The sequence below is a fragment of the Oncorhynchus keta genome, chromosome 19, assembly GCF_023373465.1.
Source record: "Oncorhynchus keta strain PuntledgeMale-10-30-2019 chromosome 19, Oket_V2, whole genome shotgun sequence".
In the NCBI taxonomy this organism is placed as follows: domain Eukaryota; kingdom Metazoa; phylum Chordata; class Actinopteri; order Salmoniformes; family Salmonidae; genus Oncorhynchus; species Oncorhynchus keta.
The window spans coordinates 32237831-32260291 of record NC_068439.1 but is presented as its reverse complement, the minus strand read 5'-3'; the positions used below and the strand labels follow the sequence as shown (position 1 = coordinate 32260291).

Here is a 22461-nt window from a genome sequence, read left to right as displayed (position 1 = left end):
TCCGTGGAGATCAGTGGACAAAGGGCTGGACAACATGCCACACCGGAAAAAAATGCATGGTTCCACAGAATACCAACTGGGATGAATCTCGAGGCAAATGAGGCTTCGTTAATAAAATAATGATTAATATACTCTCGCCAGCTTTGATCCATGCCTGTGCCTGCAGGGCCCAAAGGTCTTTGTTTGTCAGATGAATCATTGGGTCGAAACTACAGAACAGTAATAAACAAGAAAATTAACACATGGTTAATGTTCTGAAGAAAGAAAAAAATATATATATATTGGTCATATTGCTTATGGCTCCCGAGTGGCACAGCAGTCTAAGGCACTGTATCTCAGTGCAAGGCATCACTACAGTCCCTGGTTTGAATCCAGGCTGTATCACATTTGGCTGTGATGGGGATCCCCGCAACAGCAAAATTCTACCCACGTGTGGTCAACTATTTCAGCACTGTTTCGCACTGCTCTGAGACAAGCAAGACTTCTTAATTAATAAACATATACTTTTTTAAACATTTTTTGATTAAACCTGCATTATAATTGTATAAAAGACCCGTAGATATTCATTTAGAATCCTCTACATTTAATTAGATCTCCTACTGTACAAGGACATTTTATGGATCTGCCAGTATTTTCATTTAGAGATTCCGGTAAAGAAATGTGTGTGTAGAGAGGTAACATTCTTCACCAGTTCTCTTACCATTTTGTTCAATTGTGTGATTAGACTACCAGTTGGTGTAACTGTAATGTTAATTCTCACAATATTAAAAATGTTTAAATGCATTCATGAATTAATTCGCTTTAGCCGCCATGTTGCGGTTCATCTGATGAAGGATTGACTCGATCTATAAGCCCAGGAAAATATTAAAATGGGCAACAAGATACACTACAAGAAAGGGAACACATATATAACCGTAGAAAATGGTTGTAGGTAGGATGGCCATCTAACAAGTGCAGAGTAGAGGGCCATCAAGCGAAACAAACCAATGAAGCATGGGTAAACAGTAAACTCTCTGAGAACTGGATAGGGTAGGTCGGGAAGGTGACTTCGGCTCTCACCCAAGCTCGGATCCCCGCATCTCCATGTCGCCTGGGGTGCGCCCCATTTCCCCATTAGGCACGGCCGCATGGTGCACCCCCAAAATCAAGGTGCACATGGGCCTATTTATATAAAGAATATGAATTCAGAGGGCAGAAATGATTAAATATTAAAGCATGAGACCTCTCACTAAAGGCATTATACAAAAGTTATACGCATGGAATATCATGGATCACCTCCTATAACCCTTCTCAGAGTTTTAAGAATTGTATGTGTTAAATTATTTGTGACATTGTGGCATTTAAAGCATGTTGAAGATAGAAGCAATAGGATTTGAAGCAATAGCCTACCCACATGTGGTCAACTATTTCAACACCGTTTCGGGCTGCTCTTAGACAAGCATATGGACTGGTCTTGATAAATCAATTAGATTTTTATTTTCACTGAATCTCCGTTTGGGTATTGGTTAAACTACAATTAGGGTGTGGGAAGGTTTGGATTATTTTGCTCTTAGTACTGTAGCCTACTCCCGACCGGTCATGTTGTACAGCGTCATATTTTCCTAACGGAAACCCCGAGGATTTAGTTTTTCTTGTAATAGAAACACTATAATGTTAATCAAATTAATTAATCTAAATTTCTTAAAATCATTCCCATATACTATGTTCTTACAAAAAACGGTTTTAAATTCTCTAGTACAGCCAATATTAAAGACTGTCAAATGCTTCTCAAAGCATCAGCTAGCAATAATGGCAACAATGGCTGACACTAAAATAACGTGCCTTAGAATTCTGCGGCAGTGTGCTGCTGTATGACGCAACTTCTACAGGAATAACCACTGTAGGGTCATTGTCCTGTTGGAAGGTGAACCTTTGACCCAGTCTGAGGTCCTGAGCGTTCTGGAGCATGTTTTCATCAATGATCTCTCAGTACTTTACTCTGTTCATCCATCCCTCGATCCTGACTAGTCTCCCAGTCCCTACCGCTGAAAAACATCCCCACGGCATGATGCTGCCACCACCACGCTTCACCATAAGGGTGGTGCCAGGTCTCCTCCAGACATGAGGCTTGGCATTCAGGCCAAAAAAATCAATCTTGGTTTCATCAGACCAGATAATCTTGTTTCTTTTGGGTGCCTTTTCACAAACTCCAAGTGGGCTGTCATGTGCCTTTTACTAAGGAGTGGCTTCCGTCTGGCCACTCTGCCATAAAGGCCTGATTGGTGGAGTGCTGCAGAGATGGTTGTCCTTCTGGAAAGTTCTCACATCTGCTGTACACAGAGGAACTCTGGATCTCTGTCAGAGTGACCATTGGGTTCTTGGTCACCTCCCTGACCAAGGCCCTCCTCCGCCGATTGCTCAGTTTGACTGAGCGGCCAGCTCTAGGAAGAGTCTTCCACTTAAGAATGATGGAGGCCATTGTGTTCTTGGGGATATACATGTTTTGGTTCCCTTGCCCAGATCTGTCCCTCAACACAATCCTCCCTCGGAGCTCTACGGGCAATTCCTTCGACCTCATGACTTGGTTTTTGCTCTGACATGCATTGTGAACTGTGGGATCTTATATAGACAGGTGTGTGCCTTTCCAAATCATGCCCAATCAATGTAATTTACCACAGGTGGACTCAAATCAAGTTGTAGCAACATCTCAGGGATGATAAATGGAAACAGGATGCACCTGAGCTCAATTTCGAGTCTTTTAGCAAAGGGTCTGAATACTTATGTAAATAAGATATATATATATATATATCCACTGGATGTCATAAGGTGAATGCACCAATTTGTAAGTCGCTCTGGATAAGAGCGTCTGCTAAATGACTTAAATGTAAATGTAATATATATAAAATAAGGTTTTGCTTTGTTATTATGTGGTATTGTGTGTAGATTGATGAGTACAAGTATTTAATCAATTAAGAATTAGGCTGTAATGTAACAAAATGTGGAAAAAGGGAAGGGGTCTGAATACTTTCTGAATGCACTATATACCACCCACTTTATAATCAATTAAATACTTTTGGTGGGCCTTGTCCAATCCAGAACAGCCCATTGGTTCAGGAGCCAGTTTCTGTATCGTGAGGCAGCACATAGATATAGCATAGAGGTCTCTCTCTTTCTTTGTCAAAAGACACCACTGTCTTTCTATCTCATGGAAGTTTCTGAATTGAGGATAGGTCTATTTTATTTTTAGGACAATCCGTAACCCTGATTGCCAACTCTATTTACGGCAAACTCTGCTGCTACCTCCTGGAGAAAATAATTGTTTTGTTTTTCTGCCACTGCCACTCTACCACTGTTAATTGTGCTATTGATCCCAGTTTTTGTTAAAATGTTTCAATTAACAAATTCCTCTTATCTCATTCTTAGATGGAATTTGTGCCTCCCCCTTGTCCTCGCGGCCCCAGACCCCTTCCAATGGCCTGGCTTATGATCCCCCGGGTTGGAACCCATGTCGCTCGATGAGAACTGGGAGTCAGCGCTACATGTTTGACCAGGAGGAGGTAGGATGAATACCTCCATCTTGTTCACAAGAGACAAGCACATGCAGGACATGGAACACAACCACAGTCCTGCTGATTTTCATTTCTCCCAAGCTCTTAATTGGTCAGTGAATCTATTTGATTGACTAGACTAGAGAGTCCACATTGAGCTCTGAAGTATTTACCTATATGGGTATGGTGCACCTAACCCCTGTTTGGATCGAAGTGTTGTCCCTAACCAATAAAGGTACAGTTTGTTTTATATAGATCATTTGAGTATCCAGACTAGGTCCTACTTTATTCTGTTACCTATTAAAGGTGATGTGTTTAAACGTTATAACGCTACTAGAGAGAGTCCATACATCAGACTACCTAGGTCTTTTTCAGTCTAGGATTGAGGGACAGGGGTGAGAAACAAGGTATCAAATCAGATCTTTTCACATCAGAGCTCATTTAGAGCTGATCTGATTGATCAAAAGACCAATCAGTGAAACAACAGAAACAGAATTGGGCTGCCTGGGTAAACGCAGCCACAGAGATCCACATCAGATCCCTTGCTCTGTTTAATTATTCAATTATATTTCTATAAAATTCTATACGTTTCCATTAGGTCCAAGTGGGGGTTATTGAATTATTTAGTTGATAAGCGGTGTCTCATCAAGTGGTTATGAACATATTTAAGGAATTGTTGTTGTAAAGAACAGCAAGCATGTTATTGTTATTTTTAAATGTGTTTTTGTATTATCTTTCCCCCATTTGAATACTCCTATTTTACAGCTCATACATATACAGACTGATGAAATTAGTACAAGCTAAAGCATTGATGATGTAATGCAATATATCAGTGTTTTATTAGTTCCGATTAGGACAGTGGAAGTGGACAAATTTGTGGATTGAAGTAATTAATCAAAAAAGTTACTAATTGAAAAAATAAATACATTTCCGCTCTGGGCAGATGCAGCTTAATAATACAACACGGGGCAGTCCACATGTGAGAGCTGATGTCCAAAAACTAGCCACTGGAGGGAGACATTATTCAACAATACAATGAGGTGTTGCACTGTTTAAAGTACAGTAGTCCTGCAAAGACCCCCCAGTCCTCCAAAGTGTGTCCAGGAGACACTTTTTTGTTGTTGTAAATTTAAACTTAAACTTATATGATCGTAATCATTGTTTTAGGGTTAGGTTTACTATGAAAATGAGAGGAATCCCTCTTACCTTTTCCTTTAGTGTGGATGGGATGGGGGATGAAATGAATCTATTGATCTGAGTACATAGCAGAAACATTGATTATAGTTCATTATTATTTATAGTCATACAAAACATCCCCAATATGTTTTAGTCACTACACGTACTGGGGTAGTGCATTTGAAAAATCTGTGCAATACTATACCAGTGAATAAAGGAAAAAAGCTATTTAACTTAGATTCAACTTAATTGATCTTATAAGTCAATTGGGATGAAAATGTGTCATTGCTAACGTTACCATTGCTACACTTTTTTTGTGTTGTTTTCTGCTACTTACTATGACACAGTATTACAATGGCAATGTCACTGGTGGATCACGTCACCTGTCTAGGGAAATACCTGCGAGAGAAGGTATTTCAGACCACTCGCTTGTCCTTTCACTGTCCCTTAGCCAAGGTCTCTTTGCCCCAGCTAACAGCAGAACTCACTAAACATAATGTACAGTAGCTCTTCAAGTTCATTGAGGTTGTGCTGAACCATCTACTTTTCTCTCTGTGGTATTTCATGATGTCAAACAACTATGTATAGTAAAATGATCTCCATGCAATATGTCAGATGTAATATATGAACTCAATGCAATATCTGGGAAAATTTCACAATTTCAGAGTTACAGGATCAACAAAGCTACTAGTGTTTATAGAGAGGATAGGGGACATAAGAACGGCTCACAAATGAAATATGACATTTAATACAATATGTGCTGCATGGTTCTGAAGGTCGCAGTAAATTACAGGATATGATAAATTAATATTTTCAGATACAAGGTCAGTAGTACTGATATTAAAGGGATATTTGTATCTCTGAAGTGTACATAGTTGCTAAAGAGACTTGAGTTGCCTCCGCTGTCACGATTTCTTAATGAAATTGACACAAGACTGATGATTAGTAATACAATGAATTACTTTAAAGCTGTGGTCTGGAATTTGGAAATCTGCCCATGTAAATGACCATTGAACATTTAAATGAATGGATATTTATTTACAGATTGATTCCTAAAGTATATTACTTATAAATGCATCATGAGCTTAGCACAACCTTCTTTCCATATAATAACCCACATAAGGTATACAATGACATACGGTTCTATTGTTTAAAAGCAACAAAAACATAAACAATGTACATTTTATAAATGTGTTAAACGATCATGTGGATGTCACAGACTGTCGAGAGTTTGTGCTGTCTATGAATTTGAGAAGGGTTATATTTCCCTCTCCCCATCCGAAAGGCTGTATACCGATACACATGGCAGTTTGTTATATTAAATACCTGAATGTAGCTTTAACCCCAACCTTCTATTCACTTTGTCTCTGTGTGACACAAATAGTTAACAAAGTGCTTCTGGGTAAGGCTTTGCATGTTCAAAAGGAACTTGACCTTTCACCTCTGTAAACCACATTGGGAATGTGTTGTTCTAGCCTTTACTTTAAGTGTGGGTGGAAAATGCCCTTGGTCCTTGAGACAGTCAACTCTCAAAGGTTTCGATTTCAGAAGGGGAGGTTTTCAGCTTTGAGCTTTATTATGTTAAATGCTGTATATATATATTAAGTCATATGAAGGTAACTGAACATTTTACACCATGAAATGGACATAAATAAAATAATAAAAACATGTAGCAGTGTTACACAACTAACTTTTTCTTATACAGTATATGCTCTGGTTTGATATGATCATTTAGCGTAAATGAAATTATCCATTTAACATAAATGAAATTATTTAAGATCCTGTACAATCACTTTTTTATTGCAGGACAACAGCTAAAGAAGTGAGACTTTAGTGCCCAACACCAGTGATTTCTACAGTATGTAGGGAAGGTGCTAGTAGGAGGGATGAACGGGCGTGGAGTGACCAAGGTACAATCTGAACAATTTACTTTGACCTCTCTGACCCTCTGTTCCGACCATAGGTTCACCCTTTACTAATGCGTGAGCGTCGCTCAGGGTCTCAGCGCAGTGAGCGCACCAAGCTGCTCCGAAGGACAGTCAGTGTGCCGGTGGAGGGGAGACATCAACACCCTGAGATAGGTATGTAGAACATATATCCCGAAAAGATTTGTACTGGATTACAAAGTGAAAAGTATATAAATACATTGCAGTTATATAGCACCAATTAAAATACATTGTTTTTCATTTTTTAAGTACATGCATGCTGGCAGTTCCCAATCCATTGTATTTGTTAGGAGTCGATTTAAATACACCACTATGAAAGCATACTGTTGGTTACCATTCGGCTTTGCATTCCTTCTCTGTGCCTTTTTATGTGTCAATCAAATCAAATGATATATGATAAACCATCAATAGCTCACATTCATGTTTATACCTTAAATAAATAAGAAGTGCCCACTTGCAGTTTGTAGTCTTTTGTTGTTGAAGTGATGCATTGACATGATGCACAACAATTTGACCATATTGGTATTTGTCAGGTTCAAAATATTATAAAATGTTTCTTTATACTATTGCGCTGGAAGCATAGAATAGTTTAATTATTTAAATAGATTTGTAATCAAACTGCACCATGAAACAAGCTAAGCGTTCCCTGAATGCTGGTTTAGAGAAAATCTCCTTTCCAATGGTCAGTGTTAGCATGAACCTGTATGCCGTAATCAAATACAGAGATGAAGAAATGCGTATGGAAAACAATAATTTAATGAATTTCGGAAGTAAATGCCTATAATTGTGCCTCTAAGAATAAATCTATTGGCTTTGTTGATACAATTGTTAATACTCTGTAGCCTATACATTAGTTGGTGGGTCGTTCCACCAATTCGGTGCCTTTTGATAAATCTAATTAGCATAATCTAGAAGAAAAAGAAACGCACACCTATTTAGGCGAGGTGCTGGCTAGCGGAGTAGAAAACTTGAAAATAAATGCTCAGGAGCTCAGATGCAAAAATGAAATTGCCAACGTTTCGACAGCCAAGCTGTCTTCATCAGGGTATAATCACAAACACTGCGGGATGACTCGTTTAAATAGTGTCAAAAGACACAGGTGTCTGTAATCATGGCCAAGAGTGGCCTAATATCATTGGTTAATTATCAAATATTAAAATGACATACAAAGAACAGCATACAAACAACAAATGGATAGCATACGATCATAAATTCATTTTCGACTACACAAGCTGACAAACAATTACAATGGCAAAGTCACAATAATCACAAGAATGGCTTCAGATCAAAGTCTACGTTGAGACCTAAGGGAGCAAGGGTCTTTAAGTTAAAGATCCAGGCAGCCTCTTGTTTTAACAATAAATTATCAAGGTCACCCCCTCTCCTGGGAGGGTGACATGCTCGATGCCAATATAACGCAGAGATGAAATCGAGTGGCCTGACTCCAAGAAGTGGGCCGCAACTGGGTAAGTAAAGTTTTTACACCTAATGGTGCTACGATGCTCTGAGATACGTACTTTTAATTTGCGCTTTGTTTTACCCACATAATTTTTACCACAAGGACAAGTTATAAGATAAATAACTGCCTTAGTGGAGCACGTAATAACACCTTTGATTGGGATTGATTTCCCTGTTTGTGGGTGTTTGAAGGATCTACATGTATAAGTGCCATTGCATTGAGCACAGCCATTACATTTGTAATTTCCATCTAGTAGAGGCGCAAATAGACGTTGTTCATGAATATTTTGGGGTGGTAAATCAGAGTGTACCAATTGGTCTCTGAGATTTCTGCCCAGCGAGAATACGACCAAGGGAAGGTCCGAAAACACATTACAGAGACTCTCATCGGATTTTAGAATGTGCCAATGTTTGTGAACAATTCCCTTAATTTGTTCAGAACACTTTGAATAGCGGGTAGTTAGAACACAAGAAATAGTATTTTTGCGAGACTGACCTTGAAAAAGGTCATGTCTCGTTTTGTTTTGAATTTTCTCAATATTTCTGTCAAAATCTGATTGTTTTTTGCAAATTCTTTTGATTCGACAGAATTGGCTGTAGGGCAAACTATTTTTCAAGGGAAGTGGGTGACAACTATCAGCCCTCAACAAACTGTTACGATCAGTAGGCTTCCTGTAAAGATCAGTGTATAGAACATTATCTTCACAAAAGATCAGAAGATCAAGAACTGATTTGACGTGTATCTAATTGCATAGTAAATCTCAAATGATCAGAACAGGAGTTAAGAAAAGCATGGAATGCCTGGAAATGTTTTGCATCACCCCTCAATAGAACATCAATATACCGTTTCCAAATAATGATGTTAGGCAAGAAAACATTTTTGAGAGGGTTGAAAATAGACTGTTTCTCTATGTAACCCACATAAAAATTAGCATAGTTAGGAGCCATGGGGGATCCCATAGCACTACCCTTCGTCTGAATAAAGAAAGCATTTAGAAACATGAAATAGTTATGTGTGAGTACTATTTCAGCCAATGTTATAAAGCAGGCACTGGAAGGTAGTTCATTAGGGTCACGTTGCAGAAGAAAATGTTCCATAGCTTCAATACCGCGCTCGTGTGGAATATTTGTGTATAACGACTCAACATCAGAAGTAACTAACAAGGTATTCTCAGGGAGAGGATCAAGAGAATCAATGATAGAGATCATACTGCTGATCTAATTAGCATAACAAAAAAATCCCTATAAAATGTGTCAGTTCAAATCCAATCAAATTGTATTTGTCAAACGCGCCAAATACAACACCTTACAGTGAAATCCTTACTTACAAGCCCATAACTTACAATTCAGATTTAAGAAAAAGTAAGTGTTAAGTAAAAAATAAAAGTAACAAATAATTAAACAGCAGCAGGAAAATAACAATAGCGAGGCTATATACAGGGGGTATCGGTACAGAGTCAATGTGTGGGGGTAGCGGTTAGTCGAGATAGTTACTTTAACTCTTAACTACTGTACATGTACATTTTACCTCAATTATGTCTAGACAATAAACGGAGAGTAGCAGCAATGTAAAAGAGGGGGTGGAGGGTAATGCAAATAGTCTGGGTAGCCCTTTGATTACCTATTCAGAAGTCTTATGGCTTGGGGGTAAGAAGCTGTTAAGAATCCTTTTGGACCTAGACTTGGCACTCTGGTACCACTTGATGTGCGGTAGCAGAGAGAACAGTCTATGATTAGGGTGGCTGGAGTCCTTTGACACCACCTGGTATAGAGGTCCTGGGTGGCAGGAAGCTTGGCTGTACGCACTACCCTCTGTAGTGCCTTTCGGACAGAAGTCGAGCAGTTGCCATACCAGGCTGTGATGCAACCAATGCTCTCGATGGTGCAGCTGTAGATCCTTTTGAGGATCTGAGGACCCATGCCAAATCTTTTCAATCTCCTGAGGGGGAATAGGCTTTGTCGTGCCCTCTTCACGACTGTCATGGTGTGCTTGGACCATGTTAGTTTGTTGGTGATGTGGACACCAAGGAACTTCAAGCTCTCAACCTGATACACTACAGCACAGTCGATGAGAATGGGGGAGTGCTCGGTCCTCCTTTTCCTGTAGTCCACAATCATCTCCTTTGTCTTGATCACGTTGAGGGAGAGGTTGTTGTCCTGGCACCACACGGCCAGGTCTCTGACCTCCTCCCTATAGAGTGTCTCATTGTTGTCGGTGATCAGGCCTAAGCTAGAGATATCTGTTTGTTTTTTTGCATTGGATACAACTCAATCCACAGCATCCACTGATGTTGCACTTACGCATCTGCTGTGAAATGTGACAGAGCAAGAGTGGTGTTGTTCAGATCATGAGACATCCCAATACTCGGGCTTCTCAGAAAAATCATCTGTAGTGTCCGAACAAACTATTACTCCTCTGATGAGACTTCTCATGATCACGGTGTTCCCCATTTTGCTGTACGACCCCCACAAGAGTCTTACAGCCGATCTGCTTACTTCTGTCTGCGTATTTCTGTCTGCTACTTCTGTAGTGTCTGAACAGTTTGGGCTACAAACTAATATCCCTCTGTGGAATGGTGAGGCTCTCATGAACACGTGCATGTCTGAATGTCCCCCGGTATCAGTTGAAAACATTTACAGTATATACAGTGCTTTCGGAAAGTATTCAGACCCCTTCATTTTTTCCACATTACAGCCTTATTCAAAAATGTACTAAATGTGTTTTCCCCCTCAACAATCTACATACAAATACCCCATAATGACAAAGCAAAAACGTTTTTAGAAATGTTTGCTTATGTATTTGGCTGAAGAGCCTTTGGCAGAGATTATAGCCTCAAGTCTTCTTGGGTAAGACTCATCAAGCTTGGCACACCTGTATATGGGGAGTTTCTCCCATTAATATCTGCATATCCTCTCAAACTCTGTCTAGTTTGATGGGGAGCATCACTGCACAGCTATTTTCTCTCAGATGTTCGATCGGGTTCAAGTCCGGGCTCTGGCTGGGCCACTCAAGGACCTTCAGAGAATTTTACTGAAGCCACTCATGCGTTGTCTTGGCTGTGTGCTTAGGGTCGTTGTCCTGTTGGAAGGTGAACCTTCGGCCCAGTGCTCTGGAGCAGGTTTTCATTAAGGATCTCTCTGTACTTTGCTTCGTTCATCTTTCCCTCAATCCTAACTAGTCTCCCAGTCCCTGTCGCTGAAAAATCTCCTCACAGCATGATGCTGCCACCACCATGCTTCACTGTATGGATGTTGCCAGGTTTCCTCCAGAAGTGACACTTGGCATTCAGGCAAAAGAGTTCAATATTTGTTTCATCAGACCAGAGAATCTTGTTTCACACGGTCTGAGAGTCTTTAGGTGCCTTTTAACAAACTCCAAGCGGCCTGTCATGTGCCTTTTACTGAGAAGTGGCTTCCGTCTGGTCACTCTACCTTAAAGGCCTAATTGGTTGAGTGCTGCAGAGATGGTTGTCCTTCTGGAAGATTTTTCCATCTCCACAGAGAAGCTGAAGAGCTCTATCAGAGTGACCATTGGGTTCTTGGTCACCTCTCTGACAAAGGCCCCTTTCCCCTGACTGCTCAATTTGGGCGGGAGGCCAGCTCTATTAAGAATCTTGTTGGTTCCAAAAACATCTTCCATTTAAGAATGATGAAGGCCACTGTGTTCTTGGGCACCTTCAATACTGCAGAAATATGTTGGTACCCTTCCCCAGATCTGTGCCTTGACACAATCCTTTCTCTGAGCTCTACAGATAATTCCTTCAATCTCGTGGCTTGGTTTTTTCTCTGACATGCACTGTCAACTGTGTATATAGACAGGTATGTGCCTTTCCAAATGATGTCTAATCAATTAAATTTACTACAGGTGGATTCCAATCAAGTTGTAAAAAGGATGATCAGTGGAAACAGGTGTCACGATCGTCGTATGGAGGAGACCAAAGCGCAGCGTGATGTGAATACATCTTTTTAATGAAAGACAAAAAAACACGAAGTACACTAAACAAACAAACAATCAAACAAACAAAATAACAAGACGACCGCTATCAAAACTGAGTGCAAACATGCAACATCACAGACAATAACCCACGAAATACCCAAGAAGATGGCTGCCTAAATATGGTTCCCAATCAGAGACAACGATCAACACCTGCCTCTAATGGAGAACCAATCTAGGCAACCATAGACCTACATAAACACCTAGATGGAAAACAACCCCATAAATCTACAAAACCCCTAGACAGTTCAAAAACCCTAGATGAGACAAAAACACACATACCACCCTCGTCACACCCTGACCTAACCAGAATATATAAAGAAAACAAAGAATACTCAGGTCAGGGCGTGACAACAGGATGCACCTGATTTCAATTTCGAGTCTCATAGCAAAGGGTCTGAATAGTTATGTAAATTGGTTATTTCTGTTTATTACTTTGAATAAATTTGCAAACATTTCTGAAACCTGTTTTCACTTTGTCATCATGGGGTATTGTGTGTACATTGAAATATTTAAAAAATATATATTTTAGAATAGGGCTGTAATGTAAGAAAATGTAGAAAAAGTCAAGGTGTCTGAATACTTTCCGAATGCAATGTAAACCGCTGTGAAATATATTTTCCATTAACAAAAATATTGTATTTTCAGCTGTTTGAAGCTGGTATACAAAACCGAGAGTAAAAGACAAAAACAAAACTTAAAAACCGGAAGCATAGAAATAGCACACATAGAACAGATCTACCGCTACTTAGACTTGCTTTCTATGAGAATGACAGATGTATAACTTGAATTTTGTAACTTCAAAAGTTACATATTGCAGCTTTAAGTACCAAATAAAGTAACAATATTAATAATTTAATCTTAAATCAGCCATGAATGCCCTGACAGGGGAAATAGATTCTTGTTGTATTCAACAGGATGGGGCAGTTTAAGCAAGATTAAAAAAGTCTAGAAATGTTTTAACAGTTTCATGTTGTCTATCTATGCTGTCTATCTATGGGTAACAGGGTTGATGAGTCATGCTTGACTCACTCAGTTTTCCACCTCAAAACACTAGAAAATGGCCAAAAATAGTAGAACCAGATCACCTGCTTTTACACTATGATTTGATTATTTGATGTTCAATGTTTCTTTAAACAAATATAAAAATAAATAAGGAGTAGTTTCACTATATTAAAATGAGAGTTCAGTTCACATGAAAGAGTTGACCTTAAAATTAGGAAAACATATATAAATATATTTTACTTTGTCCATGTGGTCAATATTCATTGACTATAACAGACGTTTAAAATTCAGTATTGCTGCACAATTTCTACTGAAGATATCAAATGGACCCAAAAGGCACGCATTTTATTAGAAGAACGACACTGGTACATTTGTATATTCTGAATTAGAGATGCACTGTATTTGTAGAAAACAAAGCTTTTCCGATTTATCTAGTACCCCATGGGATTGGCTGGTGGTGGTAATGTGCAATTATGAACATTAACCTTTTTTCTAATTCAACAATATTTGTGAGTGGGTTTCACAGTGGTACTGCAATATGTAATCATGTAATTAATGATGGAGCGAATAAGTTATTTTCCCCCATCAACAATTAATGCTGGCTATTTTATTAGTGGTTCACAAATTGGTTCACAAATTCTTCACCTTTAAATGTCCTGTTATTCTATGTAGATGAAATGTTTTTGCTTGTCAGCTAAATGGGTTTTGTTAAAAACACAGCTTCTGAAATGACATTACACGATCTGAATCCAGAGTCCCAATACTCAGGGAAAAAGTCAAAAACAAACAAAGATGTGACATCGGAACCACGTCCATGCATGTTATTGCAACTTGACAACAGTCTGTCTCATTTTTACCCAACTTTAAACCAAAACGCAATTACATGGTTTAGAGTTTTGCTGATTTCACATTGAATTTACATCCGCCAACAACAAACTAAACATTGGACGGAGGTCTGTGCCCAGTGGGAGAGCATTCAGTTCTGCCTTAAAAAATATTAAGAACAGCCATGACAGGAGGTCTGTGCCCAGTGGGACATGACAGAGCATTGTCAGTTCTGCCTTAAAAATGTCATATGACAGAGTAAGAACAGTCATGACAGGTGAATGTGACATGACAGAGTGAATGTCATGACATGACAGAGTGACCAGGTGAATACAGGTGAAAGCTATGATCCCTTATTAATTCAACTGTCTCTTGTTAAATCCACTTCAATTAGTTTAGATGAAGGGGAGGGGACAGGTTAAAGAATGATTTTTAAGCCTTGAGACAATTGAGACATGGACTGTGTATGTGTGCCAGTCATAGGGTGAATGGGCAAGACAAAACATTTAAGTGTCTTTGAATGAGGTATAGTAGAAGGTGCCAGGCGCACCGCTTTGTGTCAAGAACTGCAACGCTGCTGGGTTATACATGCTCAACAGTTTCCCGTTTGTATCAACACTTGTTAAGCAATTGTTGAGCATTTACAACTGATTAAATGTAGATTGTTTGTCACTGGCCTACACATTGTCAAATTCTTTACAAACTAATTACAAATCAAAAACTGAAATGTCTTGAGTTAACCCTTTATGTTATGACAATCCTTAATACTTTTTGGAGTACAAATGTGCTTAACTAGTCTTAATAAGTTGCATGGACTCACTCTGTGTGCAATAATAGAGCTTAACATGACTTTTGAGTGACTACCTTATCTCTGTACACCACACATGGTGTACACAATTATCTGTAAGGTCCCTCAGTCGAGCAGTGAATTTCAAACACAGATTCAACCACATAGACCAGGGAGGTTTTCCAATGTCTCACATTGGCTGTGATAGGAGAAAATGGAGGATGGAACAACAACATTGTAGTTACTCCACAACACTAACCTAATTGACAGAGTGAAAACAAGGTAGCCTGTACAGAATTAAAATATACCAAAACATACTTGCTGCAACAAGGCACTAAAGTAATACTGCAAAAAAGTTGGCAAATCAATTAACTTTTTGGCCTGAATACAAAGTGTTATGTTTGTTTTGTGGCAAATCCAATGCAACATTACTCTCCATTTATCAAGCATTGTGGTGGCTGCATCATGTTATGGGAATGCTTGCAATAATTTTTCTGACTTAGGAGTTTTTCTGGATATAAAAATTCATGGAATGGAGCTAAGCACAGGCAAAATCCCTAGAGGATTTTTTTCAGTCTGCTCTTCATAAGACACTGGGAGTTGAATTCACCTTTCAGCAGGACTATAATCTAAAACACAATGCCAAATCTACACTGGAGTTGCTTACCAAGAAGACATTGAATGTTGGCCCAGTTACACTTTTGACCTAAATCTACTTGAAAATCTATTGGAAGACCTGAAAATGGTTGTCTAGCAGTGATCAACAACCAATTTGACAGAGGGTTTTGAAAAGAACAATGGTCAAATGTTGCACAATCCAGTTGTGGAAAGCTCTTAAGAGACTTTCCCAGAAAGACACTCAGCTGTAATCACTGCCAATGGTGCGTCTACAAAGTATTGACTCAGGGGTGTGAACATTTTCTAAAAACATGTTTTCACTTTTTCATTATGGGGTATTTGTTTTATTTATTTTTTATTTAACTAGGCAAGTCAGTTAAGAACAAATTCTTATTTATAATGACGTCCTACCTCAGCCAAACCCTATCCTGGACGATGCTGGGCCAATTGTGCACTGCCCTATGGGACTCCCAATCATGGCCGGTTGTGATACAGCCTGGAATTGTGTGTAGATGGGTGACAGAAAATAGACATTTTACCCATTTTGAATTCAGGCTGTAACAACAAAATTTGTAATAAGTGAAGGGGTATGAATAATTTCTGAAAACACACACACACACACACACACACACACACACACACACACACACACACACACACACACACACACACACACACACACACACACACACACACACACAGCAATCATTATTGGATTTGATGTCCAGGACTCTTGCATTTGCAGCACAAGACAGAAGAACGCCATCACAAGTTTTACACATCAACAGTGTACCGTGATCGGTTTGAATCTGTACTTTAACAATATTATACAATGAATTGGACCCCGTTTGTGGAAAACAAAAGCAGCTCTTGTGCCAAACGAAGTACTACACTGCCCGTTTTAAACTAGATTGTATGAAATACATACAAATCAAAACATAACTGTACATCAGTTCAAACATGCTCTCTGTCTCGTAATGCATGAATGCTTTTATACTTTTACACTGAAATCAAGTTTTGATGAAATAGGGTAATGCACAAATCGAATGTGAGTTTTTGTCTTGATTGACTGTCTTAATCCGCTGACAAGTGTCCTTGTGTCCCACTGAGCTTACAAACTACCCATGAATGATGAGCACCGATACGCCTTGATCTGAAAATAGGCTGTGTGTGTGTGTGTGTGTGTGTGTGTGTGTGTGTGTGTGTGTGTGTGTGTGTGTGTGTGTGTGTGTGTGTGTGTGTGTGTGTGTGTGTGTGTGTGTGTGTGTGTGTGTGTGTGTGTGTGTGTGTGTGTGCGCAAGACACATTTAAAATAATGAATTATAATATAGTGGGGAAAAGAGTTCAGTCGAAGAAAGTATAATCATACTGCAACATCACCAAGGTCAGATCTCATCTCGCTCCTGATGGTAACCATAGTAATAACCAGACTGAAGTCTGTTAAATAGTAATAGATTTTTCTATGACTCTTGTGGATGCTGTTAAAAATATTTGTTGGTCTGATGTGATTAATGAGGAGCATCCAAACACTGCACTTGATGAATTTATGAAATTGCTTCTTCCAATTATTGATAAAACATGCACCTGTTAATTAAGAAACTGACTGTTAGAACTGTTAAGGCTCCATGGATTGATTGGGAATTGAAAAACTGTATAGTTGAAAGAGATGGGGCAAAAGGAGTGGCTAATAAGTCTGGCTGCACATCTGACTGGCTTACTTGCTGAAAATTGGGAAATTATGTGACTAAACTTAACAAAACAAGAAGAAACTGTATCATGAAGTCAAGATCAATAATATAAAGATTGATGGGAAAAAAAATGGTAGTACTTTTAAGTGAAATTATGGGCAGAAAGACAAATTCAACTCCATCTTTCATCGAATCAGATGGCTTATTCATTATGAAACTATTTGATGTTGGCAATTATTGTAATGATTATTTCATTGGAAAAGTGGGCATACTTAGGCAGAAAATGCCAGCAACGAACAGTGAGCAATTATATTCATGCATAAAAAACTAATCATGAAAAAAAAGCATTGCAAGTTTGAATTTTGTAAAGTTAGTGTGGGAGAGGTGGGAAAATGATTGTTATCGATCAATAATGACACACCTCCTGGCATTGACAACTTAGATGGAAAGCTACTGAGGATGGTAGCTGACTCTATAACCACTCCTATCTGTCATATCTTTAATCTGAGCATAGAGGAAATTCTTTGCCCTCGTGACTGGAGGGAAGCCAAAGTAATTCCACTACCCGAGAGTGGTAAAGCGGCCTTTACTGGTTCTAACAGTAGACCTATAAGCTTGCTTCCAACTCTTAGCAAACTGCTGGAAAAAATTGTGTTTGACCAAATACAATGCTATTACTCTGTGAACAAATCAACAACAGACTTTCAGCATGCTTATAGAGAAGGGCACTCAACATGTACTCTGGCGCCTCTGGGCTGAGGGGCTCTGGCGGCCCCTGGCTGACTGGCGGCACTGGCGGCCCCTGGCTGACTGGCGGCACTGGCGGCCCCTGGCTGACTGGCGGCACTGGCGGCCCCTGGCTGACTGGCGGCACTGGCGGCCCCTGGCTGACTGGCGGCACTGGCGGCCCCTGGCAGACTGGCGGCACCGTGCAGACTGGCGGCACAGGCGGCGCTGGGCAGACTGGCGGCTCAGGCGGCGCTGGGCAGACTGGCGGCTCAGGCGGCGCTGGGCAGACGGGCGGCTCAGGCGGCGCTGGGCAGACGGGCGGCTCAGGCGGCGCTGGGCAGACGGGCGGCTCAGGCGGCGCTGGGCAGACGGGCGGCTCAGGCGGCGCTGGGCAGACGGGCGGCTCAGGCGGCGCTGGGCAGACGGGCGGCTCAGGCGGCGCTGGGCAGACGGGCGGCTCAGGCGGCGCTGGGCAGACGGGAAGCTCAGATGGCGCTGGGCAGATGGGAGGCTCAGATGGCGCTGGGCAGACGGGTGGCTCAGGCGGCGCTGGGCAGACAGGTAGCTCAGGCGGCGCTGGGCAGACAGGTAGCTCCGGCAACGCTGGGCAGATTGGAAGCTCCGGCAACGCTGGGCAGATGGGAAGCTCCGGCACCGCTGGAGAGGAAGGCTCCGACAGCGCTTGACTGAGTAGCTCTGGCGCCTCTGGACTGAGGGGTGGGAGCTATGGTAGCGCCGAACAGGCAGGAGACTCCGGCTGCGCTGGAGAGGAGGAAGGCTCTGGCAGCGCTGGAGAGGCGGGAGACTTCGACAGCACTGGATTGGAGGAAGGCTCCGGCAGCGCTGGAGAGGCGGGAGCCTCTGTAAGGATGAGCCGGAGAGACAGCCTGGTGCGGGGGGCTGCCACTGGAGGGCTGGTGCGTGGAGGTGGTGACGGATAGACCGGACCGTGCAGGCGCATTGGAGCTCTTGAGCACCGAGCCTGCCCAACCTTACCCGGTTGAATGGTCCCGGTCGCCCTGCCAGTGCGGCGAGGTGGAATAGCCCGCACTGGGCTATGCAGGCGAACCAAGGACACCGTGCGCAAGGCTGGTGCCATGTAAGCCGGCCCAAGGAGACGCACTGGAGACCAGATGAGTAGAGCCGGCTTCATGGCACTTGGCTCGATGCCCACTCTAGCCCGGCCGATACGCGGAGCTGGAATGTACCGCACCGGGCTATGCACCCGCACTGGGGACACCGTGCGCTTCACAGCATAACACGGTGCCTGCCCGGTCTCTCCAGCCCCCCGGTAAGCACAGGAAGTTGGCGCAGGTCTCCTAACTGGCTTCACCACACTTCCTGTGTGCCCCCCCCAATACATTTTTGGGGCTGACTCTCGGGCTACCATCCACGCTGCCGTGCTGCCTCCTCCTACCAGTGCCTCTCCGCCTTCGCCGCCTCCAGCTCTTCTTTGGGGCGGCGATATTCTCCAAGCTGTGCCCAGGGTCCTTTACCTTCCAATTCTTCCTCCCATGTACTGTACATTCCTCCAAATAGTGCAGCCTCTCCCACTGCTGCTGCTGCTGCTCCTGCTGCTGCTGCTGCCTCTGTTGCTTCTCCTGCTGCTGCTTTTGCTGTTGCCCGTTACCACGCCGCTTGGTCCTGTTGTGGTGGGTGATTCTGTAACGGTATTCCTGTGGTGTAGAGGCGGACCAAAACGCAGCGTGGTTATATTGATTCATGTTTAATAAAAAAAGATCAACACAAACATTACAAAACAATAAACATGGAAAACCAAAAACAGCCCTATCTGGTGCAAAACACAGAGACAGGAACAATCACCCACAAACACACAGTGAAACCCAGGCTACCTAAGTATGATTCTCAATCAGAGACAACTAATGACACCTGCCTCTGATTGAGAACCATACTAGGCCGAAACATAGAAATACCCCAAAACATAGAAAAACAAACATAGACTGCCCACCCAACTCACGCCCTGACCATACTAAAATAAATACAAAACAAAGGAAATAAAGGTCAGAACGTGACAATGGCAATCTATCTAATAGAACTCAAAGGGTTTTCTTGTCACGCCTTGGTCTTAGTGTTTTGTGTTTTCGTTGATTGTTTGGTCAGGCCAGGGTGTGACATGGGTTTGTTTTGTTGTATTTCGTATTGGGGTTTTGTAGTTATTGGGATTGCGGCTGAGTCGGGGTGTTGTATGGGCTTGGCTGCCTGAGGCGGTTCTCAATCAGAGTCAGGTGATTCTCGTTGTCTCTGATTGGGAACCGTATTTAGGTAGCCTGGGTTTCGCTTTGTATTTCGTGGGTGATTGTTCCTGTCTCTGTGTAGTGTTCACCAGATAGGCTGTAATAGGTTTCAAGTTCCGTTTGTTGTTTTTGTATTTATAGTTATTTCATGTATCGTTCCGTTTTTTCTTCATTAAAGACATGAGTAACCACCACGCTGCATTTCGGTCCGACTCTCTTTCTACAAACGAAGAACGCCGTTACATTTCTTTAATGGAAGCTTCTCTAATGTCAAAAATGTAAAGCGTGGTCTACAGCAGGGCAGCTCTCTAGGCCCTCTACTCTTTTCTATTTTTACCAATGACCTGCCACTGGCATTAAACAAAGCATGTGTGTCCATGTATGCTGATGATTCAACCATACATGCATCAGCAACCACAGCTAATGAAGTCACTGAAACTCTTAACAAATAGTTGTAGTCTGTTTTGGAATGGGTGGCCAGTAATAAACTGGTGCTGAACATCTCTAAAACTAAGAGCATTGTATTTGGTACAAATCATTCCTTAAGTTCTAGACTTCAGCTGAATCTGGTAATGAATGGTGTGGCTGTTGAACAAGTTGAGGAGACTAAATTACTTGGCGTTACTTTAGACTGTAAACTATCATGGTCAAAACTTATAGATACAATGGTTGTAAAGATGGGGAGAGGTCTGACCGTAATAACGAGATGCTCTGCTTTTTTTGACACTACACTCCAAAAAGCAAGTTCTGAGGCTAGTTTTCTCTAATCTTGATTATTGTCCAGTCGTGTGGTCAAGTGCTGCAAGGAAAGACCTAGTTAAGCTGCAGCTGGCCCAAAACAGAGCGGCACGTTTTGCTCTTAATTGTAATCAGAGGGCTGATATAAATACTATGCGTGCCAGTCTCTCTTGGCTAAGAGTTGAGGAAAGACTGACTGCATAACTTCTTCTTTTTATAAGAAACATTAATGTGTTGAAAATACCAAATTCTTTACAAAGTCAACAAACACACAGCTCGGGCACACACACTTATCCCTCCAGACATGCCATCAGGGGTCTTTTCACAGTCCCCAAATCCAGAACAAGTTCAAGAAAGCGTACAGAATTATATGGAGCCCTAATTGCATGGAACTTCCTTCCATCTCATATTGCTAAAATAAACAGCAAACCTCTGTAAAAAAAACACAGATAATGCAACACCTCACGGCACAACGCCTCTCCCCAATTTTACCTAGATAGTTTGTGTGTATGCATTGGTATGTAAGCTACGTGTGCATTTAAAAAAAATGTATGTAGTTCTGTCTTTGAGCTGTTCTTGTCTATTGATGTTCTGTAATATGTCATTCTGTATTATGTTTCATGTTTTGTGTGGATCCCAGGAAGAGTAGCTGCTGCTTTTGCATCAGCTAATGGGGATCCTAATAAAATACCAAGGACCAAACTGTTCAGATGTATTTTTTTACACCAAGATCGCTCACTCTCTCCATTTTCCTCTATTTTCCTCCTCTTCAAGTAAAAATCTCATTTTGTGCTGCCTGCAGATAAAAGGGAAATAATCAATGGCATACAGTATGGTTGTCATGGAAACTGGGAATACTGATTTATCCCCCCATGGCTGGCTTGGTTGGATCCAGGAACCATGATTGGCTAGTACAGTCTCATCTTTAATAAACTGCTGTAGAACACGGAACAGGTGGTCAGAATACAAATGGTGTAGTTATGTGTTCATTCAAAGATGCATGGAATAAGAATCCTTCAGCTTAGTGAGTATTTTGTTTAACAAAATGCCATCTGCATCAGTGGTTGAATGAAGAGCTGTACATTTAGACTTACTCTACCCATTGTTGATAGAAATGTAAGGCACAGAGTTTGCTTTCAATTCATTCACCATTCCAACTCCATACTTCATCGTATCAGCCTTTAGGAAAATTATATCTCTGAAAATGCTTAGCATTTATATTTTCATGGTGTGGCACCATGTGGGGTGAAGTGCTGCTGCTACAGAGCTACTGGGTTCAGAGAGGTAACATTTGTGTGGCATTGGTCTTCAATCCTGGTCCTTGAGACCCTCCAGCAACTGATCAAGCCTTTGATTGGTTAAATCAGGTTTGTTATTATTGGTCTTCAACAAATGCCTGCAAATCCAGTTGATCTCCAGGCCTGGGGTTGAACAACACACGTCTGTGGGTAATAAATCAAGTACACATTCTGCAGCTGGAGGAGTGTCTTCTGAACAGATAGAGGTTTCCTATGTATTCAGATATGATTTATCAACACTGTTAGTTGGTGTCCTAAGCCAATGCCTCAATGCAAAAGTCTAACTGTCAGTCTTCTTTAGAGGACGTAATACATATAAATGACTGAGGAGTAAAAAAATAAAATGAAGGTCAACTGACAGTATGCCATAGCTGCCAAATGATCACAGTATAGGCATATGTGGGTTCCCAGGGTCCC

General features: G+C 41.3%; 1 protein-coding gene across 2 annotated transcripts in view; it reads left to right on the top strand.

Annotated features, from left to right (window-relative positions):
• LOC118371887 (ras/Rap GTPase-activating protein SynGAP-like) overlaps positions 1-22461 on the top strand; it is a 107208-nt gene that overhangs the window by 30011 nt on the left and 54736 nt on the right. For both annotated transcript variants that reach the window (XM_035757531.2, XM_035757529.2), the window contains exons 2-3: positions 3403-3536; positions 6667-6784. In XM_035757531.2, the coding sequence (XP_035613424.2) occupies positions 3403-3536; positions 6667-6784 (252 nt within the window). The remainder of the gene's footprint in view (positions 1-3402; positions 3537-6666; positions 6785-22461) is intronic.